Consider the following 18,916-nt stretch of genomic DNA (forward strand, 5'->3'; position numbering starts at 1 on the left):
TAAAGAACCTCAGGATACCAAAAAGATCAAAAGGAACATCATCAAATCTCTAGGTATTTTACAGCTTAGAAGAAATGAACCACAGAGGAACATTTCTCAATTTCCCTGTAAGTTTACCTTATTCCTAACAAAAGAAGGCTGCATGTAGACAGAAACACTTATTCTAAATAAAAGACTCTAAAACTGCCATGATAATGGTAAAAATAAAGCTTTATAGTCACAATAATCTAAATGTGAAATTGGTGGGAGGATATGAACAACTAAAAAAAAAAAAAAATCTGAAAATCCAAAGTAGTTCCACACAGAGAAGACCTAAAGATTTTCTTTGAGAACTGTATTATGCGTAGGTATCTGTATATGTGAGACATACATGTTCCAAGGCATGCATGTGGAGTCAAAGGCTCTCCCCTTCCACCATGTGAGTCCCAAGAATGAAACTCGGTTTGTCAGGCTTGGCTGCAAGTGCCTTAACTCACCAGCCGGATCCTACTTATTTTTGAGAAAAGTGCAAAACTCAAGGAGAGACTTTCTAGCTAACAATGCCAAAACAACTAGAGACTACGGGCAAAAGAAGTATTTAAGTACATCTTGATTTAGACATTGATCTTATCACATTCAAAATGGATCCTAGACTTAAAATTATAAGACAGTTATAGCTCAGGCTGGTCTCGAACAAGCAACACTCCTGCCTTGTTTCCCAAATGCTAGGATTATAGGTGCAGTCCACTGAGCCAATCAAAGTACATAAGGGGCGATCTCTGGGATCCAAAACTAAGGGAAAAGTTAAAATCGACAACAAAAGCACACAGGATGAAAAGTTTAATAAGGTGTCTATCACAAAAATGAAATCTTTTTGCTCAGTAGACCAGTAGTCTTCACCATGTGAATCCTTTAAAACTGCATTTCTATATCATGTGATACTATTCATCACTAAAACACTAACAACCTAGGTGTCTCCATAACCAACATCCAAATGTTAATCCTCAAGTTCCATTTTTATAGCATTCATAAAATGACAACAGTACAGAAATGGAGAGGACGAGAGTCGTTTGCAGGGATTACACTTTGAGGCAGGGTTTGTGTGCTGTAGTCAAACTTGGGGGAACTCCTAGAGGTTATGAGACCCAGTCATCCTTACAGCCGCATGAGTCTTCATTTGTCTCAAAATGTGAAATTTAAAATTTCATAGGGATTATGATTAAGACAAAGGAAAAGAAAAATGTCTTAAGAGAAGCCTGCAGAGAAAGAAACTGGTCAAATCAAAGAGGCGTAGGAAGAGAACATAGCAGGCAGATGGCCCCAGCACCTCAACTCTGGATTCCTCAAGGGCATTCTACCCGGAAACAAGGGTCAAATGGCACCCCCAGAAAGCTTAATACTCTGGTTGTCTTTCAATAAGAGAACAGTTTAGAGACCTTGTTCAAAATGCCCCGGAAGCAGAATCTGAAGGAATCCAGAGTCTAGCAAAACCCACCAACAACACAGAGGAGGACACGCCACCATGCAGAGCTAATGTGGCCTCAGGCTCCTACAGGAGCTAAGGGGATAACGCTGCAGATGAAGTTTATAGCACAGCGATTGTGAAGCATGGATATGATGAAATGCTTGTCAGAACACAAAATGAGCAGAACGAGCCTACACCAGGTCACAGCTCTACTTGTTGGTTAATAACTAAGTGAAAGGAAAAATATTTTAAAACAATTTTAAAAATTGTAAAACACTGATAGATGCTGTGTCAACTTTCCCAAAATCACACATGCTAGGAAAAGTTGCACATACTAATCAAATGAAGTCCTCAACTCCAGAAAGGTCAAAGGCTCATTATTTTCATACCTCCTACTGTTAGCATTCGAAGTCGTTCCTTGAAAACTGCAAGATCTGAGAGGCAGAGTGGGGTAGCATGGGGGAGTGCAGAAGGAAAAAGACAGGTGAGAGTTAGTTTAAAACCTCAACACCAAAATTCTATACCATCACCACAGAAATAGGCAACACAGATACTGTAACACCAACAGAGGGATGGAGGAACAAATGGAAGGACACACACATACATACAACACACACACACACACACACACACACACAGATACAAGGATGGGTTTTGTGATCAGGGGTTCAACTGCTGTGACCTGTTTTGGTAAATGTAGGACTTGTTCATAGAAGAGCTGGATAAGGTAAATCAAAGGACAGGAAGGCCACTCCCCTGACACGGGAAAGCCACCAGGCAACACCATTTGATCCCACTGCTCTAACCTAACCTCAAGAGGCCACTGACAGTTATGCATTTCTAGACCACTATGTGTGGTGAAAGACAGAGGAAAAGAAAAGGAAAAGACCTGATGTGTGAAGTAGCCACCTTTCAGAACTGGGTTCAGGGAGCAGTCGATTGTAAGAGTAAGAGGATGTTTAGTCTTCCTGCACAAGATGGCAGAACTGGAACAGAAGAATTCAACACCCAATGACCCTTAACAACACACAGCTATGCACACCTTCTGCTGCCTTCTACCTGTAAGCTTTCAGGCACTTCTACCCCAACTTTCCTGGCCACTAGTGAAGCTCAACCACTTACCAGATATATAAAAGTCTTCACCCAGAACCATGGTCCAGAGCGTGCACATGAAGGCAGCCAGGCACCTCCTCTCCAGCAGAGGTTCTAACAGACTGAACAGATCCCAGTGAGCAGGCAGTCTCATTAAGACACCTACACTGTACAAACACCAGGCAAAGTCCTGCCTTCTTCTCCTAGGGGCAAGCATCTAAGACCTGAGCACCCAAGCTCTGCACAAACGCAACAATGTTCTGCTTAAGGTGAGGGTGGCGATTTTCCGTTTAGAGTCAAGACAGACCAGGTCAACAACCTGATCCTGCAAAGCTCAGACGCAGGGGAAGGCTTCAAAGGGAACTGAAATTGTTCATTCTTGTTAAAAAAAAAAATCTGAATACCATATGAGACAGTGCCTGCTCTCTGGGTATTGGGTATGCAGATACTTTTATTTCTTTTTTTCACTTTGAAAACAAAGACAAAGGACGCAACCAAAGAGTGAAAGAGCACTACTGTGCTGTCATTATAGAAAGCACAACTGTCTCTCTCCCAGCATATCTGAGGACTCTGAAGTCTCCTCAGCACTTACATTTAATTTAGAGTGTGGATGTGTCACTGGTGTAGACAAGCTGTTAGGGACACAGCTGTGTTACTTCTAAAAGATAAGGATGCACATGGGGGCTAGGGGTGACAGACGTACCAGTTCTCAGGCACACACAAGGAATCCCTTGTTCAACACCTAGGGGCTATGATGCCCTTTGAATACAGCTTCAAGAGACCGGCTTGTGGTATCCTAAGGAAGCTTACTGGGCACTACTCGGCTATCTGAGGTTACACAGCAGGCAACGATAAACGATAAACAAATCACCAAAATGGTGATTAAAAAGCAATTCTAGAGCCAGGTGGTGTGGCAGACGTGTAGTTCCAGCTACTTGAAGGGCTGAAGGAGGAGGGTCATTTGAGCACATGGTTTTGAGACCAATCTGAGCAATAAGAATGACTGCAGCTCAAAAACAATGCTAGACCAACAGGGTTTACACTGAGCTCCCAGCTCACCCTTCTCAATGCAGCAAGAAAGTCAGAAGGATGCACAGGAACACTGACACCTGCGTCTAAAGCCACAGAGCAAATGCACATTCATTTAAGCAGCTCAAAGCCCAACAGCGTTTTGGACTTAATTAAAACTGACTTTTAACTAAATGTAAGCTCATATCCTAATACTATTAAGAACTTACAGCCGAGCGTGGTGGTGCATGCCTTTAATCCCAGCACTCGGGAGGCAGAGGCAGGCAGATTTCTGAGTTCGAGGCCAGCCTGGTCTACAAAGTGAGTTCCAGGACAGCCAGGGCTACACAGAGAAACCCTGTCTTGAAAAACCAAAACCAAACCAAACCAAACCAAAAAGAATGTACAAACACTAAAGGTATAGTATGTTTGAGAATTTTCATATTGTCCTTATATGTTTACAAAATGCTAATCTGAATTCTTTAATTATATTTAAGTCTCAGATTAGGAAAATAGTCATTATGTCTGTGTGAGAAGTTCCCATGAAATACATAACAGAAGTCACTGATGATGGCAATTTTAAGAAGGAATTTAGTTCGGGTACAATACTTGAAAGGGAAAATTGAGGACAAAAGATGAGTGCTGTGGAGAACCTTTAGGAGGGCCACTTGGCAGGAATCTGACTTTGGCCAAGGACAACAAAATGGGCTTTAGGCAAGAATCTGACATAGGGCCACTACGAGGAAGTAAGTTGGAGTAGGAATCTAACTTTAGGCTAGAAAGGGAAGTAGGCTCAGGCAGGAATTTTAATCATAGTATTAAGAAGTAGGCTTCAAGCAAGATTTTGGGCTTGGACAAGGAAGTGGGCTCAGGTATTTTGGTCATTCTGACAAGCCTTGGAAACAACTGTTCACAGGAGTAATCACGGGACTTTGCTTACTGCCTTGCTAGTTCCTCACTGTACTGCATGTAATTAAAATGGCATAAACATGGATTGGGAAAAATTAAACCTGCCTTCAGTGTCAGGACTGCCTTGGGTCTTGTTACAATGCTGTCTAACTGTCATTTTCTTTGTAATCCTCACTCCTGCCCTGGAGAACCCTTTGACTGACTGAGCAGGCTTGGTCAGAAAACAAGATGTCAACCCTCCCTTCTCCATGCCAAACTGAGCAAGAAGGAAATGACAAGCACAGGATGCAAAGCCTGAAACGACAAGTGCCACACTGCAGTTAGCACTGCAGGATGACTGGTTCCTAATTAAGTCATGTATCTCAGAGGAGGACAATGATGGAACTCACTGTCTAGACCTAGCCACTCATCTCAACTCTGTCATTTTGTAACACACTCATTTCTACCTTGGTACCTAAACCTATGAGCCTTCTTTACGGTAATCTTGGAAAAGCCTCAAGTGTCCTCCTGCCAGGAGACTGTGGGATGCCTTACCTGCACTACAGCAGAAAGCAAGAGCAAACCATGGCTGTGGAGGACAGGAAATGTGTCCTCAAGGGGACACAACCTTGCACACAGGAAAAATGTATCCCTAGTCCAGACATCATGAATAGAATCATGGACTATAACCCAGAACTAAAATTATTTACATTTTTTAAAAAAAGATTTATTTATTTATTTATTATTACATGTAAGTACACTGTAGCTGTCTTCAGACACACCAGAAGAGGGCACCAGATCTCATAACGGATAGTTGTGAGCCACCATGTGGTTGCTGGGATGTGAACTCTGGACCTTCGGAAGAGCAGTCGGGTGCTCTTGCCCACTGAGCCATCTCACCAGCCCTTACATTTTTAATGAAAAGCCTGTAGTCCTAGTTATTGAAGAGGATGAGGCAGTGGGTCCTCTGAGCCCAGCCTAGGTGAGGGGTCGGGGAGGTGGGGGAAGTGGAAGGCATGGAGACAGACAGGAAGGAGAGAGATACCAGCTGTGCCGGCTCACAAATAAAAGCCCAGAATTCTCGAGACAGACAGATCATGCTGGCTTGCTTACACAGAGACCTGACAATATAGGTATGTTCCTCTGTGCACAGCTGAATCTTAATCTTAGGTGACATCATTACATCTGCCTTAAAGATGAGGAGACTTCAGCATCTAGCTTAAGTTATCCAGTCAGGGATTATAAAGCTTGTATTACAATAAAAACGAGATGCTAGGATTTGTGTGTTGTCTAAACTTATATCAGACCTGTGTGTACATCAAAGGTGGTTGTTCAAACTACTTTTTCTACAGTTTCAAACATCTAACAAGTGACACCTTTTTAACTTGTAAATATCTTTATGTCACATTATTTGAAATTCAGAGTATCAGAGATGGGATGTAGCTAAATGGTAGAGTACTTGCCCTGCTTACCAGAGGCCCTGAGTTTGATGGGAGGGGATTTAGGAGGAAGGTAACCATGGTAGCAGAGGGCGGCATTAACCAACACTTGGAAAACCTTACATTTCAGGCCAGGCCGGGAGACACACACACACACACACACACACACACACACACACACACAGAGTGTAAGATCTACTTAGAGGTTTATATTTTTTCTTATTAAAATAAATAAAATTTACAGGGTCAGGTGGCACATCTTTGTAATCCCAGAACTTGGGAGATAGAAACAGGAAAACTCAGGAGTTTGATGCCAACCTGGGCTACAGAGCAAGTTCTATTCCAGCTTGGGAACATGAGACCTCATCTTAAAAACAAAGCACACATCAAATGTGCTTTTCTCACCCCAGACTCTCAGCTCATCCACATGCTCTTGGTCACAGGGAGTTGCCAGAGGGTTTCAGAGAGTTCTGAGCCATTTTTATGTACTTGAGCTTTTAAGATTTATAAAGTCTTCAACTATGATCCTCACAGAAGCACAAAAACACTGAGGACATCATCCAAAGTGGATATGAAGCAAGGCCCCAGGAAGGGGGTGGGGTGGGGTGGGGTAGGGCAGACTTATGGAATAGAGACTCCGAGAGGAAAGCCTTAAGATTTTAACTCTTCAAAGACTGCTAAGCTCACCTTGACCTACAAGTCTCAAGGGGGGAAAGGTAGCTTAAAGGCCCCCAATTATTCTAATGTGCAGATAGAGAGGTACCCTTTAAGGCAGGTTCCAGTAGTACAGAGAAGGGCCAGGTTTTTTCCTCTGCTTCTCTCTAGTACACATTTTTTTTCATCATAAATGGAAAACGAGAATTTTGTGGTCTCTAGCCTGACTGATAGAGGAGGTTCCTAGAAGGTTTCTGTTCACAGTGGGGTAAGTGTTCACAGCCAGTGGCTCACTCTGAACCAGGCACATGGAGGGGACCCTACAGGTCTAGCAGGCTTCAGAGTATTCTCTGAACTGATGTGATACAAACAGGAAAATGAAGTGTCTTGGGATTCCCATGTAGTGGAAGACAACACCGAGGGAGAAGGCACTAACACCACCTAAGAACCATGTCTTATAAGCACAAAATCTTGCATCACTGAATCCCAGAGCAAGATTGAACTCACACCCAAGTGTACATCCAGAATTTAGCCCTATTTGGTCAGATTCAGAGGAGTTCTTCTCCTTTCCTCCCGTGGTATTTTATAGCCATGTTTTTGTTCATGGCTCCTGCCTTACACCTTTCTCCCCAAGTTAGGCCACAGATCCTAGATTTCCTCTTTCTCAAGGTAGCTTTCCCTTTCCCAGTTTCCCTATCACAATTGAGCATAAGTTCCTTGATCTACCCTCTGATTCAGTTCAGGCCTCATTTCAGAAGGTTCCTGCCTTAGGCCTGAGAGGAAGGAATGCCAAGAAAATGCTAAGTATTAAGTTCCTGGTATCCAACTGCATTTTAGCGTGCCAGTTCTTATTTTGATCACACCTGTGCAATAAAATCTCCACAGAAGCCCACCAGGATAGTGTACTGTAGCAGGCTATGTACTGTGAGCCATGTGACAGCTGAGTAAGACCTTGTTTACATGCCAAGACAGTGGTGCCCTCCAAATCCATGCTACAGGATAGCTGAGACCCTTCCAGACTTGCCCTCAGCTTCTCTTCACCTAACTCATTATTTACCTTTTTTTCTCTTTTTTTTTTTTTGGTTTTACGAGACAGGGTTTCTCTGTATAGTCCTGGCTGTCCTCTAACTCAGAAATCCACCTGCCTCTGCCTCCTGAGTGCTGGGATTAAAGGCGTGCGCCACCACGCCTGGCTGATTATTTACATTCTTAAAATAGCCTTTATAAGGTAATAAATATACGCAAGTGTTTTACTGGGCTCTGTAAACTTGTGAACATCCAGAGTATGGTGAGGTGACACAAACCTTTAATGCCAGCACTTGGAAGGACACAGACTAGGGAAGTAAGCTCCCTTCTTGAATCTGATTCCAACTCCAGGTAGACAGACGTTAGATTGTCTTTACATTTACTTGTCTGTCTGTCTGTCTGCATGCACATACCACACTGTAAGTGTGGAGGGCTAAGTTGCTGGAGTAGTGCTTTTTCCACCATGTGGGCTCCTGAGAGCAAACGCAGGCCATCAGTCTTGGCACCAAGCCCTGGCTGCACCATCCAGCTAGCCTCAAGAAGGTGGTTCTTGTCCCTGGTTCCTGGCTCATAATTCCTTCCCTAACACGGGCCATTGAAGCTGGAATTCCTCTTATCCAACATGGATATTAAAAACTAATCTTTTTCCAGACTTTCTCTTTTGGAGTTCAACATAAACAAATTCTTTTCATGGAACAGTTTATCAAAACTGAATTAAATGAGAGGAAACTCACCTAGTTCTGACTGCTGATTTGCTGGTGGAGAGAAGTCTCCACACCCTCGTTCCCTCAATGTGCACGCGCATACACGTGTGCAGAGTAAGTCACTGGGTATCTCTGTCTTATTGCCTCGAGATGGGGTCTTTCACTTAACCTGGAGCTAGGCTAACAACAACAAAACCCCAGTAATCCTCCTGTCTCCACTGTCTACAATGCTGGCATCACATGTTCATGTGGCCTTGCATGTGGCTTTACATAGGGCTTGGGCTTAAGTCCTCGTGCTTGCACAACAAGCGTTCTTAGCCAATGAGTGACTGGCGTGACTGGCCCAATACCACCTTATATCTTTTGAGATCACAAATTTTTTGTGTGGATTACCAAGAAAAAGAAAAGGTTTGTTTTTCTACGTATTTGGTAAGTCTGCTAAAAGGATATACAATATTGAGGAAATCTTGTAATATCCGTGAGTGTTCTTGAAAACTAAAGAACAATTTATAAACTGTCAACATCAATTCCAATGTCAATCATGTTCACTAACTGTAGCTAATTAATATCCAAATCCTTGGTTACAACTCACCAACGCCTGTAGCACCACAGGGCATGTGCCAAGCCCCAGAGACTGTCCCTCAAAGTGACTTCAAGGACACTAATTTCACCTTCTCCCCAAGAGTATTAGCAAGTTGGTGATCATCGACTCATTAGCATGCAAGGTGCCTACTGTGAACACGTCGGTCATTTCGTAATTAGTCACACCATCATTTCTTTAGTACAGGTTAGCAGCATGGTGACATAAGCAAATTAACTCTGGAAGCAGCTTCAGTGAGCACTGCAATGCTGATTCACCTCACAAGGAGGACCAGGTACAGGCTGGCATATCTCCCAGCAACAGTGACAAAACCCCAATTCTCCACACATGCACCTCCCAAAGGCCCTGGTCTCCTGACGCTGTAGGGAACGCCTCCCAAAGTTTCCTCAGTATGATCACCAGCATTTATAAATCAGGAACCCTGAATAACACGCCTTGCTCTGGAACTTGTTCTTTGGGAATATAAACACTCTCTAGCCCAACCAGGCCCAGCATACTCCAGAATGGGACAGCCATGACAACAGCAGCCTTGCAGGGCTCGTGGCCTTACCACAGGCACTGTTGTGCAGGATATGAAAAGCTAGCGTCAGAAGAGCTAATATCTAAAGCAGTTAGCCAGGTTTTCTTGGTGCCAAAGACCCTTCCTTTGAAAATTTTTTTCCAGATTGAGACTTAAAACAACCTGGCTGAAACTTGAGATAAATAATATCCTTAAAGTACACTAAGACTATCTGACTGCTGAATTTCAAGTGATCAGAACGAAGGAAACTTCAGAGTCTTTCCCTGCTGTCTGGATGTCCTGGCTAGCACAGGCTGTGCACAGCGAGAGGCGCTCAAGCAGCGCAGCTGACTGCTCGCAGACCCTCACCAAGTTTGTCTGTGGATGAGATAATGTCAGCGGGCACGGAGGAGTCCAGATCAGCATCCAAAATCCCCAGGGGGTCCAGCTGTGCTACATGGTGCCCTCGTATCTATGAGTGGGCCAACGATGAGAGGGAAGGACACACACAAAAGGACAGGAGAAAAAAAAGAGGGAAGGGGCAAAAAAAAAGTAAAATTACATTAAAATTAGCATTTACATATTAATTCTCACCCACGTTTGAAGAAACAGTTACCGGAGCATCATCAAAATTTACACAACTAATTCCGAGAGGATCAAGTTTTGCAATGTGGTGACCCCTGACCTGGAATAATAACACAAGCAAGTCATTAAGCAGATCCAGTGAGCTGTGGGGAAGGGTAAAAGACTTATAATTCATACAAATCTTTCTTAGAAAGGAACATAGCTCAATGAACCCATACGATAGAACTAAGTTCTTTTCTTTTTCTTTATTTTTTTAAAATTTATTTTATGTATGTGAGTACACTGTAGCTGTCTTCAGACACACCAGAAGAGGGCATCGGATCCCCATTACAGATGGTTGTGAGCCACCATGTGGTTGCTGAGAATTGAACTCCAGACCTCGCAAACAGCAGTCCATACACTGCTCTTTTATGAGGATAAAAAAAAAATGGACAAGTTTATCAAGTTATAATAATAAACTTGGATGTTTGAAAAGTGATCCTGGGATCCTTGCAGTTTCTTTAGATCAACAGAAATGAGATACGCTGGGAGAATTGTTACTCCAGTGTGGAGACAATCATTTCCCTGAGGAGGGAAATGGAAGCTCAGACTGTGACGGGTAAGGGATAAACATGGTACCATCTTATTACGAGAAGGTTTGCCTCCATCATCATCATCATCATCTGTCTGTTTGTTTATATGTGTGGAGGAGCAAGGGTTATGGCCCAAAAGACCACTACATGGATTAAAAAGCACTTGATCTGAACTATTTAAAAACACAGACGATGGGCCCAGAGAGGTTGTTCAGCACTAAAGAGTTTCCAAATGACTCAGGTTCCATTCCCAGCACCTACACAGGGACAGACAACCACCTCTAGGTCCAGAGGACCCAATGCTCTCTTCTGGTCTCTATGGACACCAGGCACACATGTGGTGCACATATATAGGTAGGCAAAATACCCAGATACATAAAATCATACAAAATTAAAAATCAAATAAGAGGATGGGGTATATAGCTCAGTGACAGAGCTCCTGCAAACCACATGTGTGTATCTATGTGCTGTATAGAACCTCCAGCACCATCAAAACAGAAATGGACTGGGCATTGAGGCTTGTTCTGTTGCTATGTATTATAATATTGAATTCTGTACCCAAAGAATTCTCAAGTAAATTCTCATGTTTACCAGCCTTGTTGTACAAACCTTGCTCTTTAATTTACGATGAGGTTTGGTCTGTTGCTGTGTACTGTAATGCCAAATACTGGCCCTGGGTGCCTCAGAGATGAGGATATTCTTACTTAGACCAATGGATGCTATGTAGCTTTGCCCAAAGTTATCCCTGATGGGTGAATAAAGATGCCAACAGCCAATAGCTGGGCAGGAGAGAGATAGGGAGAGTTTTGGTTCAGAGGCAGGGACCATGAAGAGAGAGAAGGTAGAGAGAGGAGAAGACTACATGGGGTAAGTGAATGATGAAAACATGGCCATGAGTAAGGGTGGCCCAGGCAGAACAGGGCAAATTGTAACTCGGGGTTATTGATAGGGAGGAAGATACTAAAAGCTTAGAGGGTAGATATCTGCCCAGCTCTAGTGCTTTAAAGGGTTAGTGTAAATGTAGAGGTTTTATGTCTTTTTTTCTGGGAACTTAATGATCAAAGGCAGGACAGAAACCCCAAATTGGGATTAAATATTAACTACAACAGCAGGGTAGAGGGGGAAATACCACCCATTTTTCAATTTTTAAAAAATGTAATTGGGATTAAATATTTACTACAACAGAAGGGTAGAGTGGGGAAATAACCACCCATTTTTCAATTTTGTAAAAATGTAATTATATTTGAGACAGGGTCTACTATTTAGTCCTGGTTGGCCTAGAACTAACTCTGTAGAGCAGGCTGACTTCAAACTCAGAGCTACACCTGCCTCTGGCTTTTAAGTGCTGGGAGTAAAGGTGTGTGTCACCATGCTCAGAAAAATTCCTTTAGGTGGTTTTGTTGTTGTTTGTTTTTTAAGTTTAGATACTCTGTCATAAGTTCTTGCTAGCAACTTGAGAACAGCAAGTGCTGAGAAGTCACTGGAAAACTAGATTAAAAATGTTGCTGTAGCCAACTGTATGAAGGATACAGTCAGGACTATAGCATTTATAGCATTCTGTATTTCTCCATCTCATGTGAGCACACACATGTCCCAAGAAGAGTCCTCAAAGAAGAACACGGTAGAAAGAAGACTGAGGACCCAGGATGTTTCTGAGCAGCCACCACAGGAAACTGAAGCATGAGGCAGAAGCAAGAGCTCAAGGCAAGGTCCCAGGCTGCGGCTTCTGCTGCGTCCATTCTTGAGTAGGCCGTGGGGCCTGGACTCACTTCCATGGCACTTCCTGAGAAAAGCTACCTGGCTTGTTTTTCGGTACTTTCCCCTCTCATATCCGTTCTAAGCTCTAAATTCTGCCTTCCCTACAGAGGTGGGCATGGAGGAAGGCCTTCACTTACTGTGTTTGGATAGAGGAAGAACAGGGAAAAGCCCAGTCAGTCCTGCTGGCCATATGTGTGAGGCTGGCTGCTTACTGGCAGAATTTAGGTATGGCCTCCTTATTTCACCCACATTTTACAGACTGAGTTCTTCTCTACCCTGGCTTCTGTCTCTAAACTGTATGGATTTACTTTCAAACAGTATACAGATATCAATCCATCCATAGCCCTGCTCCGCTCATCAGCTGTGAACCTCCCTTCTACACCCACATCCTAACTTGCCTTGAGCTATTCTGAGACAGAACATTAAAGTGAGAGATTTATTTGCTCAGCTAGATGTCTTGCTTCTTTTTTCTTGTACTTGATTTAGCCTCACTAAATCAAAGTAAAAAGGAAACCGCTGGCATTTGGAAGAGAAGTAAAACAACGCACCCCCAGAGAGGCCCAGGGAATACCATATCTGACGACGCTGCAGCCAGCCCCTGCTCACCTGATATGCCCTGATGAGAGATTGCACCGCCAAGTGGTCCTCCACGAGTTTGTCCACGTTAGGTTGTGCTTCCACCAGGGACTGTGCATGGGCCATGGTAGCCAGGGAGCTTCGACTCAGGGAAAGGGGGCTCTGGTAGGCAGTGCCTGGTGGGGCTCCAGCATTGGTGTTTCGGAAAAAAATGTCCCATGACTAAAGACAAAAAAAGCAGAGTTACCTGACTCTCCCTTAAATGTCATATACAATTGTCCTCTGCAAGAAGGCAACATTGCCATTTCCTCATATTCCTATTTTTATTTTCTTTAGATTTCAATAATCTAATCTGCATTTTGTATTGTAAATTATATATTATTACTTAACCCACCTCACAAAAGATACAAACTTTAAAATATTTAGATATAGAAATTTACATATATTTTATATATTGTATCTAATACATATTTTATATATATTTAAATTTTTACTTATTTTTATTTCTGTACATATGTGCATGCTTGCTTATCTGTATGTACACCATGTGTGTTCCTGAGGAAGCCAGGAAAAGGTATTGGATGCCCTAGAAATGCAGTGCCAGGTAGTTTATTAGTTGCCCAATGTTGACGTTGGGAACCAAACTAAGTCCTCTTAGTGCTCTAACTGCGGAGTCACCTCATTGGCCCCTTGTAAGTTTAGAGACAGAGATGAAGACTTATTTCCATGCAGGAAAAAAATTGTTAAAAGAAAGTGTTTTGAGGGGGATGGTGAATTCGAGGGCATGATCTGACTATGGGAGTCACTATTTGGCTTTGAATTCAAGATCCCTTTGCTTTGGTCTTCCCAGTGCTGGGGTTACTACCACAACACAGTTCTGGGAGATGAAACACTGCGTTCTCTGCAATAAGAGTACTCTATATCTAAACTTTCCCATCAGTAACTGACTAGATTGTCTTGACATTTAAGAGAGGTGAATTAAGACTTCTGTGTTCCCCTTCCTGCAGTCTCTGCAAAGATCCTCCCCTCGACAGATGTGTTCTCAGGGAGTGGCCATGCCTGTCTATCAAAAGGATTCTGCCTGTGCCTGGGGCAATTGGTAAAGTTAACTTAATAAAGTAATTGTTTTATCATGCTAGGAATGAAACCCCAGACCCTAAACATACTAGGCAAATGATCTGCCAGTGATCCTCTTGCCCACCCCCACCCTCACCCCATTTGGTCATCTGGTTTTTGTAGACTTAGATCTTTCAAAATCTATCCAGGTTGCTATCCAGGTACCAACATATCTGATTTATGAATATACCTATCAGTTCTTGATATATAAACCAGAAGGCTCTCTGCAACTACACAAAAGCCTGTCTAATTCTTACAGAGCAGGATAGTCTCTCATTCTAAAATACTTATGAAGAGTTTTCTGAAATGCTACAGTAAAAACATATTCCTTTGGTATTCATTAAAACAGTTTTTAAGGGGGCTGGAGAGACAGCTTAGCAGTTAAGTCGCTGACTGCTCTTCCAGAGAACCTGGGTTGTTCTCAGCACCCACATGGCAGCTTACAACTGTCTGTAACTCCAGTTCCAGGGGATCTGGCATCCTCACAGGTGTACATGCACACAAACACCAATGAACATAAAAATAAATCTTAAAAAAGAAAAGAAAACAATTAAAACAAAACAAAACAAAACCAAAAAACCACAACCACTTGGGCCAGGCAGGTGGTGTACACCTTTAATTCTTACACTTTGGAGGCAGAGGCAAGGTGATCTCTGTGAGTTAGAAGCCACCCTAGTGTACAACGTGAGTTTTAGGTAAGCGAAAGCTCCACAGTAAAACATTCTCTCAAAATCTAACAAGCAAAAAAACCCCACTGGGAATATGACTACATAGCCTTATGAATATGGTAAAAACACTGTGCACTTTAAAATGACATTTATACTACATAAGCTATACTCTAATAATAAATTTTGTTTGTTTGTTTGTTTTGTTTTATTTTGTTTTCTGAGACAGGATTTCTCTGTGTAGCCCTGGCTGTCCTGGAACTCACTCTGTAGACCAGGCTGGCCTCGAACTCAGAAATCTGCCTGCCTCTGCCTCCCAAGTGCTGGGATTAAAGGCATGAACCACCACTGCCCAGCTCCAATAAAATTTTTGATAACAATTATAGCCTTTCTGGTTAATTAATGGGAAGTGACTGGAGAAGAGAGGTCTGATGGTATCTTCAGATACCTACCATGAAATCTACTATAGAAACACTCAGACATAACTGATTGTCTGACATTGAAAGAGTTACAACTTTCTTCTCAAAAGATTTTATCAAGTGTTTCCAATTTCAAGATGTCAATTTCTCAAAAACAAAAGCTCAACCTTCCTCTATCAATTTGGCTTCTACCAAAATTCACTCTGGTTCTTTCTCTGTGAGAAAGAACAGTCTTTCTATTGAGGTGGCGGTGGGGAATGGAATAGAGGACTGTTAGCATACCACTCACCCCATCAGGCTCTACATAAGGTACCAAGAGATGGCTATACATGGGACTGGATGGACATCCCCATGGGCTTCTGACTTCATGGAACCTTTCCAGCAGGTCCAACAGAGACCCCTACGTCTTGGAAGCAAAATGACCAATGACAGCATCCTTTGGCTGTCCATCCTTCTTCTGGAAGCAGACATTAATAAAGACTGCATACCTTGGCTATAGGCGCTTGTTCTAGAAGCAGAGACGACCAGGGAACCTCAACTGTCCATCCTTGTGCTAGAAGCAGAGGTGATCAATGACAGCATAGGGGAGTGTCTATTCTCGTTCTAGAAGAAGAGATGACCATGGACCACATGGTTTAGTGGCCCATCTTCAAAATACACATTTTAAGAAATCATTAGACAGCTCTGCCTGGCCTAACCAAGGCCTACAGTAAAGCCTCTCCAACGCAAACTGGGCAGGAGATAATCTAACCCTACCCCATCTCAGCACTGCATGAACTAACTAACAACAACAGAACCTCAGGAAGGCTCTATCACTCCTAACAAGCCACAGAAACTGGCTTACTTAGTCCAACCCTGACTTGATGGCAAGTAGCCCATGAAGAGCAGTATAACGCAAACCACCTTTTTACCTTCCTAGCACCCCGCAGGGCTGAGGCGTAAGCCCAGGGCCTCTCACATACTAAGTGGACTCTCTACCATTACACTAAATCCCAAGCATGCTTTCTTCCTTTATTTTCTGACAAGGTCTCATATGTCCCAGGCTGGTCTTAAACTTGCTACACAGCTGAAGATGACTTTGCACTTCTTATCCTCTTGCCTCCATTCCTTTCGAGTACTGGAATTGTAATGGTGTGCCAGCACGCCTGGTTTCGCAGGCTACTCAGAAGACTAAGACAGGAAGATGGGCTCAACACTGACTGACACACAAGCATGAGGACCTGAGTTTGAACCTCACATAAAAGAGCCCTGTAAGATGGTATGCACCTGTAATGTGTACGCTGGGGAGGTAAAGATCAGCCCTGAGGCCTGCTAGCCAGCCAGTTTAGTCAAATAGACCCTGTCTCAAAAAATAAGGTAGGGAAGCTAAGGTCAGGCCTCAGTGCTGGCTACATAAGCATGGAGACCTGAGCTTAGATTCCAAGCACACATGTAAAAAGCGGTGACGGTGGCATCACACCCAGCTCCCTGTAACCTTTTGCGCTTAGTAAAACTCCAGTGATTTTCAATAAGACAATAGACAGAAATTCTGCTTGTACAGAGCCAGTCAGGGAAATAAACCAACAACCAAGTTCATACCAGTTCTCTTGAGTTTCCATCGAGGAAAAAAGAAGGGAGAGCAGTTCTGCTGGCTCTCTTTTCTCAGTCAAACGGGCACAAACAAGAGTGGCTCCCATACTGGATTGGGATTGCTCCTAAATATCCCCTTTGTGCTGGGCGGTGGTGGCGCACACCTTTAAACCCAGCACTTGGGAGGCAGAGGCAGGCGGATTTCTGAGTTCGAGGCCAGCCTGGTCTACAGAGTGAGTTCCAGAACAGCCAGGGCTACACAGAGAAACCCTCTCTCGAAAAACCAAAAAAAGATCCCCTTTGCACCATGACTGGTGTCACACTAATAGGTTTTCTGATGTGGGCAATCACCAAAGGCTTCAGTATACAGCAAGCTGACTACACCTACTTGGCAAAACTCATACTACATACACTGAGTAAATTTAACCAAGTTAGATGGTTTAACCAGAAAGGGAAGGTCATTATTTGGCCCACATGAATGGCCACATATAGCCAAACACACACGCACCTGTTCAAGGCCAAAAGCATCCCTTCCTGCTGACCACACTTTCTTCCCAGCAGCCTTACACAAGTTCCCACTTCTCTCTTGCCCCTGCAACCCTGCATCTTAGACATGATTCCCATTTCTCCAGCCCTACCTTCATCTCTTCCACCCTGTTGCCAACATCCATGTCAGTTAATACCTCAGTTCTGGGCTTGGGGTTCTTTGTAGTCTTTGGAGACCTTACTGACCACCTACTTCTAGACCCTCTCTGAGCATCTCTCCATTATCCTGAAATGCTCAGTCATTCACCTCACACAGGTGTACTGTCAACACCTGCATTTATGCCTATTTTGAAAAAGGTTTTCTGCTGGTCTTCTCCTATATCTATCTCAACCAGATTCTATGTATTTATCATTAGTTTGTCCCATGCTGCCACTGAGATATTAGTGTCTGGCCAGCACAAGAGGAAACCTTTGTAAATGTTCAAAAACCTTCAGAAGAAAAATATCAACCCCACTACCCGAAATCCCTGCTCAGTGTGAACTGGAGGATAGAAGGCCACCCACAGAAAAGCAGCAACAGTGGCAACATCAACAAGAACCTGCCCAACTCCAATCTTCTGGTGAGTGAGGAAAAAGCCTGAATGAGCCACCCACTTCAGTTCTGTTTCTCTGAACCAGTTATTCCCTCCTTCACTACCTCTGCTAGCACCTGAACAAAGCCCATGGTCAACATTAAAAGGGGCAGCAATGTCTACTTTCAGAAGTGTCTCCGTGCACCAGGCAGAAGTTAAAGGAAAGCAGCAGCTGCTTCCCTGGGAATGTGATTTCAACAGCACAGAAGCCAACACTTCCTCCAGCAGGAGTGGTTTCTTGTTGAGATAGAGATGAAGTTGCCCTCTGGCTCCAGAAGGATGAAGGGTGGGGGTGGAGACTTCTGAGTAATGCTGACCTGTGCTCTTGTCCCCAGGTCCACCACACCCAGTTCTAAGGTCATCTGCCTCTTGAATCTCTTACTTGGCATGTTTTGCAATTAATAAAATGAGGAAAACATCTGTCTCCTTACCTAGATTAGCACTAAACCGTACAAAGTTCGAAGCACTCAAATCTCATGAAAGATGAAGGTGTTTATAGAAAGAAAAAAGTTAAAATGTCACATGGTAGGTGGACAAGGTTACAAATGACACAAGGGATAGGAAGCTGTCAGGAAAATTAGTTCTGGACAAGACAGGGGCCACAGGTAGAGGAGGCGCCTATCTCAGGGCATCAGTCTCTGCAATTCTCAGAAAGTATACATAGCTGTTTTCTTTTTCTTGTGTATGGTACATGTATGCATACATGATCATGTATATGCAAATATAGGTCATGTGTGTGCATGTGGAGATGGGAGTCAGGGGTATCGTCTTCCACACATGCTCTTTACAACAACTTTTTCACACAGGATCTCTAACTGTACTCTGACTCACTAGTGCAGCTAGGCTGGCTGGTTAGAAAGTCCCGGAGAGTATCCCGGGAAGGTCAGATTGCTGTCAGACATGGCTGCTAGACACAGACATGAACACGGACATGGCCATGGTAAAATGGAACTTGCAGATTACAAAGAGTGGAAAATTGAAGGGACGCCATAAGAAGAAGCTTGCTGCCGGGCGTGGTGGCGCACGCCTTTAATCCCAGCACCCGGGAGGCAGAGGCAGGCGGATTTCTGAGTTCGAGGCCAGCCTGGTCTACAAAGTGAGTTCCAGGACAGCCAGGGCTACACAGAGAAACCCTGTCTCGAAAAACAAAACCAAAAAAAACCAAACAAACAAACAAAAAAAA

The 18,916-nt window shown here is 43.4% G+C and overlaps 1 protein-coding gene across 8 annotated transcripts in view; it reads right to left on the reverse strand.

Moving 5' to 3' along the window:
• Positions 1–18,916, reverse strand: part of Ogdh (oxoglutarate dehydrogenase) — a 64,395-nt gene that overhangs the window by 29,406 nt on the left and 16,073 nt on the right. For 5 of the 8 annotated variants that reach the window (XM_029484250.2, XM_029484251.2, XM_029484252.2 and 2 more), the window contains exons 3-5: positions 12,877–13,068; positions 9,950–10,040; positions 1,834–1,878 (exon numbers count right to left, since the gene is read on the reverse strand). In XM_029484250.2, coding sequence (XP_029340110.1) covers positions 1,834–1,878; positions 9,950–10,040; positions 12,877–13,068 — 328 coding nt within the window. Of the gene's footprint in view, positions 1–1,833; positions 1,879–9,724; positions 9,828–9,949; positions 10,041–12,876; positions 13,069–18,916 lie in introns of all 8 variants that reach the window. The other 3 variants (XM_029484255.2, XM_021177870.3, XM_021177876.3) reach the window with 3 other exon arrangements.

This window comes from Mus caroli, unplaced genomic scaffold (assembly GCF_978045245.1).
Source record: "Mus caroli unplaced genomic scaffold, Mus_caroli_1 scaffold_13, whole genome shotgun sequence".
In the NCBI taxonomy this organism is placed as follows: Eukaryota; Metazoa; Chordata; class Mammalia; order Rodentia; family Muridae; genus Mus; species Mus caroli.